The following is a 15,176-nucleotide window of genomic DNA, read 5'->3' as shown; positions in this document are numbered from 1 at the left end:
GGAATTTGTTTTCACTTTCTTGAATTATTACTTTATCATCAAAAAGCAGTGCACTTAGACTGATGTACTTACCGATTTAAACCCTCGATAATTTTATGACTTCCATAGTTTAAAGACACCGTTAGTACAAATGCCAAAAACAGTGAGTCGCAGATAATATCCTTTTCTCATTCAGTCATTTATTTTTGTCTTATTCGCTCTTTCCTGCTATTCATTTATTACTATCTTTGTTTCACGGTATAAATTGTTGATGTCCATCATGAGGTGTGGTCAGTAACAACTTTTTTTCATTGTTGCCCAAAACTTTGATTTAAAACTGTAAAAACTGGTGTAAACTGGTTCAAGGTAAAATAATTCAGAGCAAAGCAAAGCTCGTTGAACGTCACAGTTATTTTATTCGAAAAATAAAGTGGACACTAAACTTCTGGTTTAGTTCAATAATTTAATTAAAGAACTAAAATTTACAGATATTGAGCTTTTAGTTGACATATCTGCTCTATATTTAAAACACAAGTACTCTCAACATTGTCAATATGTTACTCCATATCAGAACTGGTCTCGAGTATTGTCCAGTTAACTTCTTACAACAAAACTGAAAGAAGATACAGAAAACATAATAGTCAATGATATGTTGAACGTGATGTTTGCACGCGTCTAATTTTATGCAGGCTTCATTCATGGTATGTGATGAAAAGTGTGAAACATCATTCGGCGCACTTAGTTTTGAGAATGCGCCTCCCGTAAGAGCCCCATGGACGTCAGAATGAGTGGACGATTGCCTGTAAGTTTCTTTTCCCGTATCAATCGATTTTAAAGCAAGCCAAAGTGGAGAAAGACAGAGAGAGAAAGATAGAAAGAGACTGGAGCTGCTGAGCGATTTTACAGCTAAATTAGAGAAGGAACGTAGGAGAAAGAGAGAAGCGAGAAGAAAGGAAGAGAGAAAACACATGAAAAGCATTGTTGTGAGTGGCAGTGCCATTTGCCAGTTGGTCGTTGTTGCAGGACTCTTGCTGCCTTTGGTGGATGTCGGTGGAGATGCGGCAGCCTGCGAGATGATGGCTCTGGTGTCGGTGGCAGCAGTGACGTCAGAAGCGGGTGGCATTGCTCTAGTAGCCGGCCAGCTCGGCGAAAGTGGAGTCCATCTCGTCGGCCAGCGACTTGTATCTGTCCTTGTTGATGCCCAGCTCGTCTGCGAAACAAAAGGTACGTCGCACCAGTTAGCGAGGACAGACTGCCAAAGCCTGCTTGCAAACTGTCGTTCATCATTTCCCGTTATATTACTATTTCTACCCAAATATTTTCACAGAAAGAGCTTCAAAAATGACTCGCGTTGAACACTGAAAACATACAGTTTCTTCAAATCTAGCGTCTAAACACTGTATGCGAGTGGATGCTTCCCCGGAAAATTACACTGATAAAATCTTGTCGGGGAATCAGCCGAGTGGCAGCGTGTTTTTTAGTAACGTTCCAATGAGTTTCCTTCTCGTCACAGTCGCCTTGTAGCAACATTGCAACGAATTTCCTAATATGCATCGTTGCCTGAAGATAACGAGTAGGAAACTAGTTGAAACAATTTGCCTGAAACCCCCAGAAGGCTTCAGAAATCAAATACTGCAGTGGATAGTTAAATATCAGCTAGAATTCCAGCTAACGAATATATGCAGGGTTGGTTCAAGAACATTTTTCCATATAAGCGGCATATCATCATCTTGTTCCCCCACCCCCCTCCTCCCACACACATTCCTCAAGCGTTAGCTGCCTTCCCTAATTAAATACAGTGATGCTGCAAATGGGTTTGCTTATTTTATTTTAAACTAAGAACTACAGAGGCAATCATCAGTAGCAGAAACAAGTTTCTTTATCTTATTACAGTGCTAAATACAAAAAGAGGAAAAAATTCCAGCATAATGTTGTTTCTGAGATCTTAAAGTGAAAACAGAAAGAGGTAAAACCATCGTATTGTTCTAACGTTAATAAAAATGTGCTATCTCTTAAATTGTGTAGAAAGAATGCTAATACACAATTTGTGTTATATTTCAGTTTAGTAATGCAGCTGTTAAATAATATTATTTTTAAATTATTTCAGTTTACATCAGAAAAAGTGGTACAGAATGCAACAAAAATCACGTAATCTTTTATTGATATCCGTAGCCAAGCGTCGCTGTATTTGGTGCAGAAAGATCTGGTTTCGATTCCTGGTACCTCCTGAGTTGTTCTGAGTAAAGGAAGGCTCGTAAGGAGTCCACTCAGCCCTTGTGAGACCAAATGAGGAGCTGCTTGAATAAAGAAGCAGCGGCATCGTCAGGATTCGTCTACCGGTAATATAGGCTGGAGGGATTAGCGGCATGTTGATCACATGTGTCGCAATCATAGATTGATCCTCGTACTGCCTTATAGGCAGCAATCGGAACAGGCCTAATGCCTAATGCGTGAGTGGTGTTTACTTACTTTACTTGCATTAAACATAAGATACTATTTAGCTGCGTAAACTATATGTTACACGTGAATTAACTCAGTAGCAAGTAGTTAAATTTTAGAAAAAGTGTAATGAAAGTAGTTACAAATTGAGAAACACGGTCAACCGGCCGCTTGGGTCACTTGAACCCTAAACCGGCCCCGAATACAGGAAGACGACACGTCGATACTCAACTTTATGGTTTAAAAACATAAAGGCTATCGTAAATGTTTCCTTATATTCATTATAACTGAAGTAGTAGAGACATTTAAATACTTAAGAAAATGGATCTGACTCATAGAAAAAGATGCTGTAAGAGCACTCATAAACAAGTTGAATTTAGCATACTGACTCACTATGAACATCTACAGTAAAAGGAAACATTCGATCAACGACAAATTAAGACGTTACCAGACGTTGTAGAACCTAAGGCTTTATTATTTATAAAAGTCAGAACCACGTAAGAACAGGATTATGTAGGATCCAGAACTTGCGGAGAAAGGGACCTGAGCACATTAAATATTGAACTTTCTTGTGAACACGAGAACTGAAGTACGCGGGATCTAAGAGGTGCACAGGGATGTGACAAAATCGGAAAACAGGAAACCGATATTTGCTACAGGATAAATTTCACATCAAAAATTGATGGTGCCATAGGTTTCTATAATTGTATTAGACCCAGGAAAATGAAGTAATGGACAGTACAGCAAAGAAGGTTGCAAAGTATGACAATGAAATAATATTGTAACAGAAAAAGGACAAGAAGAAAAGAATCTCATCCGAATTAACGAGTTCTTAAGATGGGCAGAAAAGAAAGAAAATGCTATGGCATCTTAGAGACGAATTCTTCCGCTAAGAAGACATTGTCTTAAATCAACTTGCCAATTGTGAAGCGTGAGGAAACGTGAGTTAGGTTGGTATACCTTATTTTGAGAAACGCCGTATCACGCATTAGGCTTTTTGCAGTTGCAGGCAACACACAACAACACACTAATATAAATTTTTTGTCAAACGTTATTAGGGGTGACCATACGTGGTGTCATGAGTACGACCCAAACACCAGGCAACAGCAGAGAGAATGGAAAACTGCTTCACACCACGATTATGTCTACTTCTGCACCTGAGCGATCAGCGTCTCTAATTTCCATGCAGAAGACCTGGCTTCAATTCCTGGTACTTCCAAGGATACTTTTTTTTCTCTTGAGGCCAACTAATGAGCTACTTGTTTGAGAAGTAGCGGCTTCCAGGTTCGAAAAGCTGCCGACAACGTCTAGGAAAGCAGCATGCTGACCGCAGACACCTCCATATCACATCCAAATTACTCCATTAGCAGAGGATGACACAGCGGCCAGTCAAACTTGCGTAGTATTCAGGACCCGACTGGCACGTTCATTTTTGTCTACCACGACTGCAGATAGTAGCTGATATTAATGGAGGAAACGATAGTGGTTTGTCTTTTACCATGGAGAGGGCAGTTCACCACGAATTTGTCCTGTAATGTGTCGTAGTTAACCAGCTAGTGATGTGTGACACGTAAAAGTGCTACTAAAATGTTTGCGTGAGGCATTATCTCCTCCAACATGACAATGTCGACGGCCACAAAGAGTCTGAGAAACTCATGTGATGATAACATACTTGGGCGGAGTATTTTAATAAACGGCTTTGGAAATGGCTGGCGGTGACTTACATTGTTCTCCAGAGTGAAAAACATCGTAGAAGTCAATCTTTCTCAGGAAAGAAAAGTCGACGAAAATCATTTAAGGAATTTTCTGAAATAATTTTGTGTGGATCTAAAAACAGTTCGCATCAATGGATGAAATGTTGAGACAAGTGCATTAGGTACTACTTTGACACTATTTTCATGGTGATCCCAATTGCAAACATTTTTGTGAAGCTAAAGGTATGTAACTAATTTTAGATTCTTTTGAGTCCCCTCTCGTATTTATAATTTTCTCATCCCCACATCTGTTACTCGATTGTCCTAGCAACTACTAAATGAACTATCGTTATGAATGATAAACTCATCCTAGTAAGTAAACACACTGCTCCAGCATAAAAATTATAGCTGTTCCTAAAAGAAGTAGCGGTTCCAATATTAGTTATCACATAGATTGAAAGATACAAATTGTATGATGCATATTTTCATAATGCCAAACAGTGTACACATTATTTATTTGAAGTACATTTATCTTAACTGATAAGTCTTTCATATATTTAAAATAACTTAACATTAATTATGTCTTAAAACTAATACTATTGGGGCCAGCTGCAACACACACAATTACTTAGAAACACATCGAAGGAAAGATGTATGCTGTAATAATTCATCGTCAAAACAATGTAAATAGTAATCTGCGTTGCTGCAGTCATATTGGTCGGCCTGCTGCTTATATTTTCATTAATTTTGTGCTGTAGTACAACAGTGTTCTCTTCAACTCTGTGAAGAGGTGTTATTTAGTTCTAACTCGACTCTATTGGCATAGTAATTTTTTCTTCAATAACGTTTTGCCAAACATCTATTGTCTCAGGATTCGATCAAAAAGTTCTCTTTTTGCTTTGTGTATTTCCTGCATGAGACGACTTTCTCTATTAATTTTTTATAAATTATTAAACATCTTATTCCTTATAAAGTATTTGTTTTCATTGTTAAATGAAGTTTCCATGTCTCTACGTTTAAGAAATAATTGTCAAATACTGGACTAATGGTCGCCAGAATTCATCAGTGATGTGCGCGTTTAGTGTTATTACCATGCCTTGAAAGGGTATAGAAGGGATGTTAAGGGCCTCCGATGTTGAGTACTCACTGTAACGGATACGGTAATACCGGGTACTCGTATGAGGCAGCATTATCAGTTGGCGGTGACGTGGGGACAGGTGCAATTTTTACGATGTTTTGGAGATGCGCAGTGATGTTACTTCTTACATCATGGTGTGTAGAGCCATCGGATAAGATTTCAGGTTATGGTTGGTAGTGATTGAAGGAACTCTGACTGCACAACGGTATGTCACGGACATCCTGCATCCTTATGTGCAACCTCTCACGTGACGGTATGGTGGTACCCCTTTTCAAGAGGACAATGCTTCTGTACACATGGCACACGCCTCTATGAACTTTGTGCGTGATGGTGAGGTACTCCTGCGGTCAGAATGATCTGGATCTCAGTCTGGAAAAGAACATTCGCGAGACAAGCTCAGCTGTCAATTCCGTCCCATTGTGAGTGTACAGCATATGAAGAACCAGTTATAAGAGCTGTTGACCGGCCTGATTCAGGAGAGTTAAGGAGGCTCGCCCCCTCCCCCTCCCCCCGCACCGTGCATCCAGAACAGAGGGTGTGCAGCTTCATATCGATAAGTGGACTTGTATTGCCCAGTTAGTTGTAAATTGACTGCATTTCGTAATTACTGAAATAGTACCACGTGCCTACACAATCAGTGAAGTTTCATTTCGTCTCCTCCTTCTCTTATGGGTGTTTTATTTATTTATTTATTATGCAATATACTATATTTCTAAAGGTGGCAGGGGTAAAATACAGGGAGCGAAAGGCTATTTACAATTTGTACAGAAACCAGATGGCAGTTATAAGAGTCGAGGGACATGAAAGGGAAGCAGTGGTTGGGAAGGGAGTGAGACAGGGTTGTAGCCTCTCCCCGATGTTATTCAATCTGTATATTGAACAAGTAGTAAAGGAAACAAAAGAAAAATTCGGAGTAGGTATTCAAATCCATGGAGAAGAAATAAAAACTTTGAGGTTCTCCGATGACATTGAAATTCTGTCAGAGACAGCAAAGGACTTGGAAGAGCAGTTGAACGGAATGGACAGTGTCTTGAAAGGAGGATATAAGATGAACATCAACAAAAGCAAAACGAGGATAATGGAATCTAGTCGAATTAAGTCGGGTGATGCTGAGGGAATTAGATTAGGAAATGAGACACTTAAAGTAGTAAAGGAGTTTTGCTATTTGGGGAGCAAAATAACTGATGATGGTCGAAGTAGAGAGCATGTAAAATGTAGACTGGCAATGGCAAGGAAAGCGTTTGTGAAGAAGAGAAATTTGTTAGCATCAAGTATAGATTTAAGTGTCAGGAAGCCGTTTCTGAAAGTATTTGTATGGAGTGTAGCCATTTATGGAAGTGAAACATGGACGATAAATAGTTTGGACAAGAAGAGAATAGAAGCTTTCGAAATGTGGTGCTACAGAAGAATGCTGAAGCTTAGATGGGTAGATCACATAACTAATGAGGAGGTTTTGAATAGAATTAGGGAGAAGAGGAGTTTGTGGCGCAACTTGACAAGAAGAAGGGACCGGTTGGTAGGACATGTTCTGAGGCATCAAGGGATCACAAATTTAGCATTGGAGGGCAGCGCGGATGGGAGACCAAGAGATGGTAGAGGGAGACCAAGAGATGAATACACTAACCAGATTCAGAAGGATGTAGGTTGCAGTAAGTACTGGGAGATGAAGAAACTTGCAGAGGATACAATAGCATGGAGAGCTGCCTCAAACCAGTCTCAGGACTGAAGACCACAACAACAACAACAACAACATTATATTTTGGGGACTTCTGAATACCATCGTATTTGGATCTGGCGCTGGGTGACTCAACAGGGTGTCAGTGGTGATAATGGACTGCCAGTGCTGCTTTAATGGCGCTCCATGGCGGGTGACCTTACGGACACGCTGACGCCTCTCTACAGATTACCAACAATGCGGACGCCGTATCGAACGGAGCTGTTGGCGTGACTCACTGTGCGTGTGGTGTGGCAGCGAGGAGAAAAAACGGCGAGCCTGAGGTGAGGCGAGGTGAGGGTAGGCGGCTAGGCGCCTGTGTCGACCAGCCCAGCCCAGCGAAGCGGAAGAACTCGACGCGCCACGCCCCTCCCAGTTTGCGTCTCTTCTCACATAAACGCCGCCACAGCGTGCCTCGTTCTCATTACAGGCGTTACATCGAGAACATGGCCGCCAACGGCAGGTTCATCTCTCTGAGCGACACTAGCGTTATTGCATCAACAGCCAGTTTCTGTAGAGATATCTCGCCGACCGACATCCCACAGCAAAAGCTTCGTTCAATGGGGAAGGAAATGGTGGTGTATGTGCATTTGCAGTATAAAAAAGGAACGTCCTTAACCCTTGAAATACCAAGGGGCCAATTGGGGGTGGGGGTAGGGGTAGGAGACCTGTACTTTATGCCCACCTTTTAAAAATATTGTAATTTAGTCAGTCAATATACATTTTAAAGTTCTAAAAAAGTATTTATTGTTTTTAACGAAGTCTTCTGTCGTATTCCATAAATATTTTACATTTCTCAGTTAAACATAATCCAAAAATTTTATTCTTAGAAGTGATCTCACTTTCTGCAATCAATGTCATATTCAGTATTTTCAAGTTCAGGAACTTACTTGCACATCAATATCTCTTTACTAAGTACGTTAGAACTAAAAGTCAACAACAATGAACAAAATTTTCATTTTTAAATTTTTTTGTTGATGGTCATAAATTACCCCCAGCGTAACAAACAGTAAAGGAGACCAAAGAAAAATTTGGATTAGTAATTAAAGTTCGGGAAAAGAAATAAAAATTTTGAGGATTGCCGATGCTGCTATAATTCCTTCGGAGACACCAAAAAACTTGGAAGAGCAGTTGAACGGTATGGACAGTATTTTGAAAAGAGAATATAATATGAACGTCAACAAAAGCAATACAAGGATAATGGAATGTAGTCGAATTAAATCGCGTGATGCTAAGGGAATCAGATTAGGAAACGAGGCACTTAAAGTAGTTGATGAGTTTTGTTACTTGGGCAGCAAAATAACTGATGATGGTCAGAGTAGAGAGGGTACAAAATGTAGACTGGCAATGGCAAGAAAAGCATTTCTGAAGAAGGGAAACATGTTAACTCGGATGTAGATTTAAGTGTTAGGAAGTATTTTCTGAAGGCATTTGCCTGGAGTGTAGCCATGTATGAAAGTGGAAATGGATGATAAACAGTTTAGATAAAAAGAGAATAGAAGCTTTCGAAATGTGGTGCTACAGAAGAATGTTGAGGATTAGATGGGTTAGTGGCGTAACTATGAGGAAGTACTTAATAAAATTAGGAAGACAAGACATTTGTGACAACTAGATCAAAAGAAAGGATCCGTTGATAGGGCACATTCTGAGACATCAGTGGATCGCCAATTTAGTATATGAGGGAAGTGTGTGGGAGGGACGGGAGAAGTCGTAAACGGAGGCCAAGAGACGAATGCAGTGAGCAGAATCCGAAAGATTTAGGTTTCAGTAGTTTATCGAAGTGAAGACGCTCACACGGATAGAGCAGCATGGAGAGCTGCATCAAACCAATCCTTGGACTTAAGAAACAACAACAAAAACGCGGGTATAAAGTCGCCCCCCGCTCCAGTAGCTAATGCATGTTATGGAAAATATGTTGATAGTGGTAGGGTTAAAAGAGAAAAAAGGCTGCCACTGTTCATGTCGCTCTTCTCTTTAAGCCTGGACGTCACAAATTTGGTGCCGGTTTAAAAACATTTAACATAATTACCATAGGTTAATCACTTTTTAATGAAAAAGAGCGCTTTCATTGACAGATCATTCAAGCAATAAAAGCCAGTTTAATAACGAATGACATATTGTCACGAGAGATCTCAGAGATGGATAGCCGCGCGGGATTAGCCGAGCGGTCTGGGGCGCTGCAGTCATGCAATGTGCGGCTGGTCCCGGCGGAAATTCGAGTCCTCCCTCGCGAATGAGTGTGTGTATTTATCCTTAGGATAATTTAGGTTAAGAAATATGTAAGCTTAGGGACTGATGACCTTAGCAGTTAAGTCCCATAAGCTTTCACACACATTTGAACATTTTTGAACAGATGGATAAATTTTTTTCAAATATTTATTGTAACAGCCTTACGTGCAATTAGTCACATTTCGTAACTTCATTCGGTCACTTTCAGTGATCATGTTCGGATCGAAAAGTAAAATTAAAGTAAACCATTAATAAATAACTATTTAAGAAGATAATATAGACTAAAAATATTTAAAATTGAAAATTCTTAAAATTTTACCTGAATAAGTAAATAACATAGATTGACGCTATTTAAAACTTAAAATTCTTAAAGCTTTACCTGATTAATCATGAGCTGTGGAAAATCAAACACCTCTTAAAAAAGATACAAGCTGTAAAATAAAAAGCAGAGAACTTCCGTAAACTTGTGGCAATATTTAGCGGTACCCAGTGTTATACTAACCCACTTCACACCATACAGCCCCATATGTAATGGATAATGTGTATGGGGAGGAAGAGGGCTTGGAAGAGTGGCCGCATACACACTGAGCCCACTGTACACAAGCAGAAAAGACACACCTCAAACGCACTCTGGTGAGTGCTTCGTTCACTCAGTATTTTAGACCAATGTTGCAATTCAATTTTAAAAAGATGTTTGATGCTTCAAGGCTTGGTACATTATCCAAACTTATTCTTTGTTTTAAATTTATTGTATTACTCTCTTCAGGCAACATATTTGTTACATTTTAATACTGCTAACTATAAGTGCCTCTTCTCTCCTCCTTCCATCTTTCTCTCTCCTCTACCAATCATCCATGACACATCGTTCTGTATGATGCACGATGGGTTTAATAAAAAGCTGCATACGACTGAATGTTGAGTCAAGTTTACTATACTGCTGTTCCTTTTATTTTGCAGCTTATGATTATGTTCTTTTTAGAGAAAAACTTTTAGAGAGAAATTTGACTTTTCACAACACATGATTAATTTTAAATGTTGTGAGTCTATGTTATCTACTTATTGAGGCACAAATTTAAGAATTTAAATTTTAAATATTTTCATTCTACTTTATGTAAATAAATAGTTATTTATTACTGTTTTATTTCATATTATTTTTAGATTTGAAGATAATCATTAAATCTTATCGAAACTTGTTATCAAATGTAACTGCAGCTGAGACAGTTACAGTACATATTTTAAAAAGCTAGTTCCTTTCATAATTACCTGATGTGACGATCCCGGCCAAATAAAGGTTTTTAATAAATCTACAACATGTGATTGCTTTTAGTGTGACATTGTGGTGATATCACCACAGTTTAAAAATTGCGAAGAGGAGTTAAATGAAAACCTAAAAAGAAACTTAATAAACACACTCTTTCTAGTGCCATTGTTCTATAAATTAGCAGCACTGTTACCAGTGTCGTAAACAACCTCCAACAAATAGCAGCATGCAGCAGACAAGCGAAACGCTGCCACGATACCCGTTTACAGCGACTGTCCCGCTTGCGGATGCACCCACGAGAAATAGCGTTCTATCACACGTCTTCTGAGCAGCGAAAGCACGGAAAATATTGAAATTCTTTTTCTAATAAGTGCCCAGTAGGTTGAAGCATGTTTATCACTGCAACAAGTGTGCTAGTGGAGTAGGAAGTTCAGAAATGACTCGAATTCCGTAGCATACGCTACCTGCTCAGGTCAGGCACATCACATTGTGACATTGGAGTTCATCGCAGCAAGTGAAGCCATTGTGATGCACAATCATCGTGTGATGGTTGATGAAATACCGTCAAATCTGGACATTAGACATGGCTGAACAGTCTCATTATTCGTGATGCGCTTGGGGTTTGTAAAGTGTCTGCAAGATGAGAAGTGAAAGAGAGGCATGTTGACGGCTGTGAAGAATTTTTAAGTCGTACTGACACAAAGGTGATGAATGCTTTGCGTGTGTCTTTACAGGATGTGAGACCAGAATATGCTACCATCAAGCTGAAACCAAAGAGCAAGAAAATAATCGCGCCATTTCACATCACCAAAACAGAAGTTTAGGGTGCAGCCATCTGGAGGGGTGGTTGTCCTGACTATCTTTAGGGATGAACGAAGTTTTATCTTGCAACACTATCACTTAGAGCGTCATATTCGGATTTGTTAAAAAAATCAACTTCGGCCTGCAGTCAGATAAAATGGACGCGGGCGTCTGACTGCAACTGCCATTTTACAATCTGACCGGTCCCACTCATGCTGCCTGTGAAGCAACTGCACCATCACTGACTTCCATTTCGATTCTCACATTCGCCGTACTAAACAGAACCAACAGAACCTGCCTCAGGTGTCTAAGACGTGTTTAGACTGATCAAAGAAGCGATAGGAGGAAAGAAATGTCATTCCGATGAAGAGGTACACCAAGCGCACAAGACACCGAGGCTTTTTTTTTTTTTTAATCAGGGAAATCTGTGCACTTCCTGTGCACTTGAGGAAGTGTATTGGACGTCAGTTATGTCGAAAAATGGCACACTTGTCTTCCAATTTTTTTCCATAAATCATATTTAACAAATTATTATTATTTTATGTTTTCGTTCGACGAATCCTTGTATATTTTACTGTGAACAGTGTATTGGTTGGCCTGAACATCTATGCCTATGTCATTTGCGGATAGTTGTTTTCCATTTGCAACATACTCGTACAAAATTTGAAATTGGTACACTTCTGCAGCGTATATAAATAGATGTCTAGAACAACATATTTTGTTTCATCGTCCCGATATTGCGCAAACTGCATTCGTGATGTGTCATATTGCTGCAAAATGCTGAATTTAAAGTGCATACATGTTTTAGCTGACGGTAACGCCACCCAAGTTTTAGTTGGCAAGATTGTGAAGGTTTTGTTTCGCTTCAGTGGTAGCAACGACGCAGCAAAAGCTTGGATATTAGAAGGATAGGGCACTGTCCTTTTCAAAGAAAATGTGCCGACAGTCGTGTTAATTGATTTTAGAAAACAACGAAAATCCTAAATCTTGATAGGTCGGGCATGGATAGAGCCGACGTCCCCCCAACTGCGTGTTCATTGTCCTAACCATTACAGCACTTCCTCAGACGGTATTTCTACGTTCTGCTGGGTCATCTTTCCACGTCAACACATCATATATCCTGAGACAACTTAAATCACAACGTATGCGTTTGTATAGCACAAACTGCGCATTCGCTTGTGTCCTACCCATTTATGTAACAATGAAAACTAGCATGTAGTTATATTACATAGAACTACACTCCTAGAAATGGAAAAAAGAACACATTGACAACGGTGTGTCAGACCCACCATACTTGCTCCGGACACTGCGAGAGGGCTGTACAAGCAATGATCACACGCACGGCACAGCGGACACACCAGGAACCGCGGTGTTGGCCGTCGAATGGCGCTAGCTGCGCAGCATTTGTGCACCGCCGCCGTCAGTGTCAGCCAGTTTGCCGTGGCATACGGAGCTCCATCGCAGTCTTTAACACTGGTAGCATGCCGCGACAGCGTGGACGTGAACCGTATGTGCAGTTGACGGACTTTGAGCGAGGGCGTATAGTGGGCATGCGGGAGGCCGGGTGGACGTACCGCCGAATTGCTCAACACGTGGGGCGTGAGGTCTCCACAGTACATCGATGTTGTCGCCAGTGGTCGGCGGAAGGTACACGTGCCCGTCGACCTGGGACCGGACCGCAGCGACGCACGGATGCACGCCAAGACCGTAGGATCCTACGCAGTGCCGTAGGGGACCGCACCGCCACTTCCCAGCAAATTAGGGACACTGTTGCTCCTGAGGTATCGGCGAGGACCATTCGCAACCGTCTCCATGAAGCTGGGCTACGGTCCCGCACACCGTTAGGCCGTCTTCCGCTCACGCCCCAAGATCGTGCAGCCCGCCTCCAGTGGTGTCGCGACAGGCGTGAATGGAGGGACGAATGGAGACGTGTCGTCTTCAGCGATGAGAGTCGCTTCTGCCTTGGTGCCAATGATGGTCGTATGCGTGTTTGGCGCCGTGCAGGTGAGCGCCACAATCAGGACTGCATACGACCGAGGCACACAGGGCCAACACCCGGCATCATGGTGTGGGGAGCGATCTCCTACACTGGCCGTACACCACTGGTGATCGTCGAGGGGACACTGAATAGTGCACGGTACATCCAAACCGTCATCGAACCCATCGTTCTACCATTCCTAGACCGGCAAGGGAACTTGCTGTTCCAACAGAACAATGCACGTCCGCATGTATCCCGTGCCACCCAACGTGCTCTAGAAGGTGTAAGTCAACTACCCTGGCCAGCAAGATCTCCGGATCTGTCCCCCATTGAGCATGTTTGGGACTGGATGAAGCGTCGTCTCACGCGGTCTGCACGTCCAGCACGAACGCTGGTCCAACTGAGGCGCCAGGTGGAAATGGCATGGCAAGCCGTTCCACAGGACTACATCCAGCATCTCTACGATCGTCTCCATGGGAGAATAGCAGCCTGCATTGCTGCGAAAGGTGGATATACACTGTACTAGTGCCGACATTGTGCATGCTCTGTTGCCTGTGTCTATGTGCCTGTGGTTCTGTCAGTGTGATCATATGATGTATCTGACCCCAGGAATGTGTCAATAAAGTTTCCCCTTCCTGGGACAATGAATTCACGGTGTTCTTATTTCAATTTCCAGGAGTGTATTTTGGGAAAGTAATTCATCGGCTATGCTAGGACAAATATTATTGCAATTAAACTCACACTAGTGTCGGATGAAAATGAGGATGTACAGCCACATTTTTTACATTATGTATAAACTATACATTATGTAAAAACTGCCTGATGAACCAAATACGGATATCACACCAACTATGTGACTGGAATGAGGAGCTTCTAACATTCTCAACGCAGAGAAGCCTTCAGACGTAAAAGTAACTTCGGGTGTGCCAGGGAGGTTTTATAGGACTATTACTTTCCACAGTATGTATAAATGACCCAGTAGACCACATCAGAAGTCCATGAGACATTTCGTGGATGATGCTGTTGCGTACAGAGAAGTCGCGACGCTAGAAAATTGTAGCGAAATGCATGAAGACTTGAAGAGGATCGACATTTGGTGCAGGGAGTGGCAAGTGACTTTCAACATAAAAAACGTGAGAGATTACGAATGTATAGACAGAAAGAGCCTTTACTGTATGCAGAACGATCATAAAATACCTAGGAGTTTGCGTATGGAGAGATATGAAATAGAATGACCACATAATGTTAATTGCGATTAAGGCGGATGCCAGACAGAGTCATTGGAAGACCTCTCAGGAAATGTAGTCCATCAACAAAGGAAGTAGCTTACAAATCGCTCGTTCGACTAATGCTTGAACATTGCTCGTAAGTATGTGATCCATACCTGATGAGACTGACAGAGGAAATTGAGGAGATACAAAGAAAAGTGGCGCATTTCCTTAGAGGTTCATTTATTAAGCAGGAAAGCGTCACAGAGATGATCAACCAACTCTTGTGGCAGACGTTGCAAGAGAGGTTTTCTGCCTCACAACGTGGTTTATTCTTAAGGTTCCGATTGCGCACCTTCCTAGAAGAGTCAACAAATACGTTGCTTACCAGCGTGAAACACCTTCCTCGGAGTGGGCGTTCCCCTGTGTCCCCTTGTTGACAGGTGCAAGCTACATTTCAGCGCACCCCATATTGGAGTTTGAATATGCAATATGCACTGAATAACACAATTCCTGTGAGGTTGAAGGATCTTGATGCTCCACTTCGCATTACACCTACGCCCAACCGATAGACTATTTCTTGCAAGGTTACGTCAAGGATTCCATGTATACAACAGTCAATGACATTGCCCCTGTCCGTGGGCGAATAAACTAACAGAAGTGTTGACTCAGCGATGCTGGCCTGTACATAGCCGGAACTCTAATATCATCTTGATGTTCCACGGCCGACAAGTG

General features: G+C 41.5%; 1 protein-coding gene across 2 annotated transcripts in view; it reads right to left on the bottom strand.

Moving 5' to 3' along the window:
* Positions 1-375: 375 nt before the first annotated feature.
* The window catches only part of LOC124709146 (tropomyosin-1), a 100,672-nt gene continuing 85,871 nt past the window's right edge, over positions 376-15,176 (bottom strand). For both annotated transcript variants that reach the window (XR_007005392.1, XM_047240818.1), the window contains one exon: positions 376-1,189. Coding sequence is in view for 1 of the 2 variants with exons in the window: in XM_047240818.1 (XP_047096774.1) it covers positions 1,107-1,189 (83 nt within the window). In the remaining variant the exon portion in view is untranslated. The remainder of the gene's footprint in view (positions 1,190-15,176) is intronic.

This window comes from Schistocerca piceifrons, chromosome 7 (genome assembly GCF_021461385.2).
Source record: "Schistocerca piceifrons isolate TAMUIC-IGC-003096 chromosome 7, iqSchPice1.1, whole genome shotgun sequence".
In the NCBI taxonomy this organism is placed as follows: Eukaryota; Metazoa; Arthropoda; class Insecta; order Orthoptera; family Acrididae; genus Schistocerca; species Schistocerca piceifrons.
Note: the sequence above shows the minus strand (reverse complement) of the source record. Positions and strands in the feature narration are given on the sequence as shown.